Source organism: Sinocyclocheilus rhinocerous, unplaced genomic scaffold (assembly GCF_001515625.1).
Source record: "Sinocyclocheilus rhinocerous isolate Xijiao unplaced genomic scaffold, SAMN03320098_v1.1 scaffold2818, whole genome shotgun sequence".
In the NCBI taxonomy this organism is placed as follows: Eukaryota; Metazoa; Chordata; class Actinopteri; order Cypriniformes; family Cyprinidae; genus Sinocyclocheilus; species Sinocyclocheilus rhinocerous.
In genome coordinates, this window is record NW_015640329.1 from 71,333 (window position 1) to 77,600 (window position 6,268).

General features: G+C 37.3%; 1 protein-coding gene across 3 annotated transcripts in view; it reads right to left on the minus strand.

The window, feature by feature from the left end:
* The window catches only part of LOC107752622 (PDZ and LIM domain protein 5-like), a 74,571-nt gene extending 71,326 nt beyond the window's left edge, over positions 1–3,245 (minus strand). For all 3 annotated transcript variants that reach the window (XM_016568635.1, XM_016568634.1, XM_016568636.1), the window contains exon 1: positions 3,083–3,245. In XM_016568635.1, the coding sequence (XP_016424121.1) occupies positions 3,083–3,178 (96 nt within the window). In that variant the 5' untranslated portion in view covers positions 3,179–3,245. The remainder of the gene's footprint in view (positions 1–3,082) is intronic.
* Positions 3,246–6,268: the final 3,023 nt, after the last annotated feature.

Here is a 6,268-nt window from a genome sequence, read left to right on the forward strand (position 1 = left end):
AGCTGAATTTTCAGCATCATTACTCCATTCTTCAGTGTCACATGATCTTCAGAAATCATTCTAATATGCTGATTTGCTGCTCAAGAAACATTTCTGATTATTATCAATGTTGAAAATAGTTTTTGCTGCACAATATTTTTGTGGAAACTGTGATACATTTTATTTTTCAGGATTCACAGATGAATAGAAAGTTCAAAAGAACAGCATTTATTTGAAATAGAAATATTTTGTAACATTATAAATGTCTTTAATGTCACTTTTCATCAATTTAATGCAGCCTTGCTGAATGAGACCATTCATTTCTTACCAAATAAAAACTCTTACTGACCCCAAACAACAATTAAATGTTTGAATATTTAATAAAAATAAAAATGAATCAAATGAATGAATATGACAAAATACTAACTAAATTTAAAGGACATTTTCAACAAAGGATAAAACAAATTTTTCTAAATATCTTCTTCATACACAAAAAAGCCCTTTCAAAGGTACTAATATGAACACGTTATGTACTAATACGTACCATTTAGGTGTAAATATGGTACAAAGTTGTACCTTTTAGCTTTTGCACTTTAGGGTACTGGCCAGGAACAGCTTTGTACTTTGAGATTGTACAGGTTTGTAATGACATGAGGAGAGTAAATGATGACAGAATGATCTTTTTGGGTGAACTCTTGCTTTAACTCTGTGCGTTCGGTTCTCAATCTACACCGGGACTCACTCTTTTTCTCTCCGGTCATTACACGACGCACGCATGGCACACAAGACCGCTCTTTCCACTCCAGCCAATCTGCTGGCCCATAAAAGGGCTGCTTTTTGTGGAGAAGCCCAGATGACAAGAGACATATACATCCCCATATCTCAACATCCCACAGTTTCCGCTCCTGTCACTATCTATTACATGCAATTGAGTCGTGGATGCGCCGAGCAAGAAGATCTGTACAAATCGCCCAGAAATACGGTTGCTACATCCATACGGTGCTAAGCATTCATCAGCATCCATGCCAGCATCTCCTCGCTCCACACGCGCCAATCAGCGCCGCCTGCCAAAGCTGAGCTCAGATTTACTGTCGCGGTGCTTCCTGACAGATATTCCTGGGGTTTAAAGTCTCCGCTCGAGTGTTAAGAGTGCAGCTGGCACGCTCGAGCTCCTGTGCAAACCTGTAGACAGATCCAACTCTATCGCAGATGATACATAACGTCCCTCCGAGGCCCGTGTTGCATGTGGAAGCCAGGTGAGAGACTTGCGTTTGGGGGCCGTCCATGAAAGATCAATGGGAAATAAGCTGAATAAATGAGCCAGATGGCTCGTGTTTAAGCAGAACTGATGGGTGAGGTTTTCTTGGAGCGGCTTTACGGCAAAAATATAAATCTGGCAACCAAACACATTAACTTTGTGTCTTACTTGGACAATCTGTGTTTCCTGTGGCCTCAAACAGATGCCTGTTTTTCCTGGTGGAAATCCTTTGGTAATATAACCTCCAAAGCGCTTTATTAAAAGCAATATCCTTGAATGATATTTTAAAATTTAAGTCAACAGGCAACAGAGACCGCAACTCATTTTACTGCCATAATGTCACGTCTTGTGAAACAGTTTATGCAATAAAAATAAAAACCGTGGGCAAATTGACTGGATCGACGGGACCAGAATTTGGTCGGAGCTAATGGAAAGTCTGCATTGCCAATAGCCTTAAGATTAACCAAAAGCCCAAGAAGTGTAAATCTAGTGAACAAAATTACTGACAAAACTTTTAGTTGATGAAAAGTTCTTTGATTTTTATCAAAGATAACGAAGATTAGATGGAAAATGTGCATCATGACGATGCTTCATAATCATATGAAAAAAAATGGAAGTAGGAAAAAAAACAAAAAAATGGATTTTTTTTTTAAATAATCCAATTAAACTGGCAATAAATAACAAAAAAATTTTATAAAAAAAACATGTTTTAACTAAAAAGAACTTTTGAACTGTAGTGTCTACAAAAAATTTGAATATTTTATTAAAATAAAAATTGAATAAAATAATTGAATATAAAATATTGACTATATTTAACTTATATTTCCATTTGCTGTTTTTTTTTTTTTTTATGTAAAAATGTTATCCATCTTATCTATCATTTTATCCATTTACTTGCTATTTCTTTGTAACTACGTAAAATTTACCAGCAATTTCTGAGTGAAAACTATTTCAAAGTAAATGTTAAAACACCACTTTTTTTCACCTGCGACACTGCTGAAAAATACAATACAAGCACTGTTCATGCATGATGAGTATAAGGCCGGATTCACACTGCAAGTGCAGGCAGCGTGTGAACAGCGCATATTTTTTTCAGCATGCACGTTAAATGAGTGCATTCACACCGGGAGCAGCGTGAGCGTCAAGCAGGAGTCTATTTTTGCTGCGCTGCTCACGCTCAATTAAAGTGACAGCACACTTTTGATGGACAAAATAAATATGATTTCACACAAAAGTGCTAAAAATGCACAGAATAAGCATGTCTAGTGTGTTTTAACAAGAATTGGGAGTATGTCAGAAAAGAAAATGAAGAATCAAAAATATGTTTAGAAGATTTACCCGTTTAAACATGTTTTTAATTATTCAGTTTGGGTGAAAGTATGGTGCATTATATATATAAAAAAATAAAAAAAACACTATAAACAGCACGTTCTGTATTGAAGTATGACTGAAACGAATCCCCGTGTTAACAAACTTCCAAGACTTTAAATCTTTCAAGTATATAACTGACCAACTTCTAAAAACAAATTTATAGTTGTTTTTGTAAAGAAATATGTACGTGGTAAGTAAAGCTGACTCGCGCGAAGCTCAAGAGGTAAATACTGATTACAGGATAGACTACAGATAGAGAGAGAAAAGCAGAGACACCAACAGCTCTGTAACCAAACATGAGCATCATAACAGGGTCCATCATCGCCTATCATCACCCAACAGCCTGATAGCATGTGCTAAACAACATGCTGGGGATGCACAGATCAGAGAAGAACAATATGTCTCTCATGCACCTATTATTGACATTTAAAGGGCCATTTAAAGTTTGCATGACATGATGAAGGTGACACTCACTCTGGAGATGGTGAGAGGCATGCTGAAGTCCTTGCCACCCTGTAGTCTGAAGCCCCAGGGTGAAGGTCCGATCAAGGACACGCTGTAGTTATTCATGGTGGAGTGGGTCACTGTTGTGGGTACTGCCAAAGTCCAATTCACAGCCTGAAAAATGACAGCAAAGACTTGTTGTTGTTGTTGTTTCAGCAGGACACACAGTAAAGGTCACTGATCATGCAAAAACAAAACATGATCTAATGACGCCTTTGACACCTAAACATGTCATTTTGCAACTTTGGACAAAATCCTTGCCTTGGAAGTGTCAAATAAAGTTAACACCCAATCAAAGAAATAAAATAAAGCAAACAAAGAAAAATATAAATACATGAATGCATGTAAGCAAATAAATAAGCAAACAACAACAACAAAAAAAAAACACAAATATATATTACAAACACACACACACACACACACACACACACGAAAATAAAACGAAATCCAAATATTTGGCTGAAATAGACAGAGCATCTCAGATTGCCCAGTGTGACTGATTGCTCTGGAAAATGCTACAGGTTTTAAATAAATCTAGGGACAAGACTGCTCATAGTCCAAACTTATCTCATAAGTACAGATAAAACAAAAGAGCAATCGCTATTTATATAAACTTAAGGCCGGATTCACACTGCAAGTGCAGGCAGCGTGTGAACAGCGCATATTTTTTTCAGCATGCACGTTAAATGAGTGCATTCACACCGGGAGCAGCGTGAGCGTCAAGCAGGAGTCTATTTTTGCTGCGCTGCTCACGCTCAATTAAAGTGACAGCACACTTTTGATGGACAAAATAAATATGATTTCACACAAAAGTGCTAAAAATGCACAGAATAAGCATGTCTAGTGTGTTTTAACAAGAATTGGGAGTATGTCAGAAAAGAAAATGAAGAATCAAAAATATGTTTAGAAGATTTACCCGTTTAAACATGTTTTTAATTATTCAGTTTGGGTGAAAGTATGGTGCATTATATATATAAAAAAATAAAAAAAACACTATAAACAGCACGTTCTGTATTGAAGTATGACTGAAACGAATCCCCGTGTTAACAAACTTCCAAGACTTTAAATCTTTCAAGTATATAACTGACCAACTTCTAAAAACAAATTTATAGTTGTTTTTGTAAAGAAATATGTACGTGGTAAGTAAAGCTGACTCGCGCGAAGCTCAAGAGGTAAATACTGATTACAGGATAGACTACAGATAGAGAGAGAAAAGCAGAGACACCAACAGCTCTGTAACCAAACATGAGCATCATAACAGGGTCCATCATCGCCTATCATCACCCAACAGCCTGATAGCATGTGCTAAACAACATGCTGGGGATGCATAGATCAGAGAAGAACAATATGTCTCTCATGCACCTATTATTGACATTTAAAGGGCCATTCAAAGTTTGCATGACATGATGAAGGTGACACTCACTCTGGAGATGGTGAGAGGCATGCTGAAGTCCTTGCCACCCTGTAGTCTGAAGCCCCAGGGTGAAGGTCCGATCAAGGACACGCTGTAGTTATTCATGGTGGAGTGGGTCACTGTTGTGGGTACTGCCAAAGTCCAATTCACAGCCTGAAAAATGACAGCAAAGACTTGTTGTTGTTGTTGTTTCAGCAGGACACACAGTAAAGGTCACTGATCATGCAAAAACAAAACATGATCTAATGACGCCTTTGACACCTAAACATGTCATTTTGCAACTTTGGACAAAATCCTTGCCTTGGAAGTGTCAAATAAAGTTAACACCCAATCAAAGAAATAAAATAAAGCAAACAAAGAAAAATATAAATACATGAATGCATGTAAGCAAATAAATAAGCAAACAACAACAACAACAAAAAAACACAAATATATATTACAAACACACACACACACACACACATGAAAATAAAACGAAATCCAATTATTTGGCTGAAATAGACAGAGCATCTCAGATTGACCAGTGTGACTGATTGATCTGGAAAATGCTACAGGTTTTAAATAAATCTAGGGACAAGACTGCTCATAGTCCAAACTTATCTCATAAGTACAGATAAAACAAAAGAGCAATCGCTATTTATATAAACTTGACGGGACGAGGGAATCTTGGCGCGCACGGGCAAGTATTTTAAGAGCTTACGGGTGAGCGTGCAGTTGTTGGTGAGGTAAAACCCTGGTAAAATCCAGCACAGGCCAAATAGAAACATTCCAGAGGAACGGATTAGACTCTGGGGGGTCTCGCTCAGGAATGTCCCGCAGCCACAACACTGACGAAGTTAAGAGCAATGTTATTCACCTGCTCAGACATCACTATGTGTCAGTAACGGAGGAGATCTAAACTGCAAAATATTCCTGCTTTATTTCAACTGACCAGTTTCTTTCCACACCCTCAAACATGCATTCATATTCGTCAAATGCTGTGACAGAGCTCTCTCTTCCACGTTTATTGATGTTTATTTATATATCACACTGTGGATTTTCCATTTTCTGTTATAAATTGGACAAATGGAAAGATGAGGGCCAGTGAAAGTCAATGAACTATGTGGATGACAACATGCACCATATAACCTCAACATTAACATTAGCAACCATCTATTTAATAACTGATTACCAGAATTGCATGGAACGAGAACATGAACGTCACCGGTGACTCAAACATGCGTTGTGTGCCTCATGTTGTGTCTGTGACTATTGAATGAATAAGTGAAGCTGATGCAACGTTCTTTTGACAGCAGTTCCTCTGGAAGCACTAAGGGTGCGGTTATCGAGAACAACATGTATTGAGAACTTCCCGAATAGAGTGAATCAAGAGTTTTTCCATGCCTGAAGCCATCAGGGCTGTTTGTGCTTGTCACACTGGCTTTCTAACGGGTACATTTACTCATCTTTTCAGATCTACATTAACAATAGTGTTGTGATTCAGACAGAGTCAGAATAAGATGATAGGCGGAGCTTCTTCAAACTCTCTTTAAAGTCCCCATGAAATCAAAATTAAAGTTTTTTGGGTGTTAGTATCAATATGTTAGTCTTAAGTAGGGCTGGACGATATGGCCAAAATTGATATCACGATATATTTCTTAATTTCGGTCGATACGATATAATTCCGATATCGATATGAACACTATTTATCTGAAACAGAAATCTTTTGTAACATTATAAATGCCTTTATCATCACTTTTGAT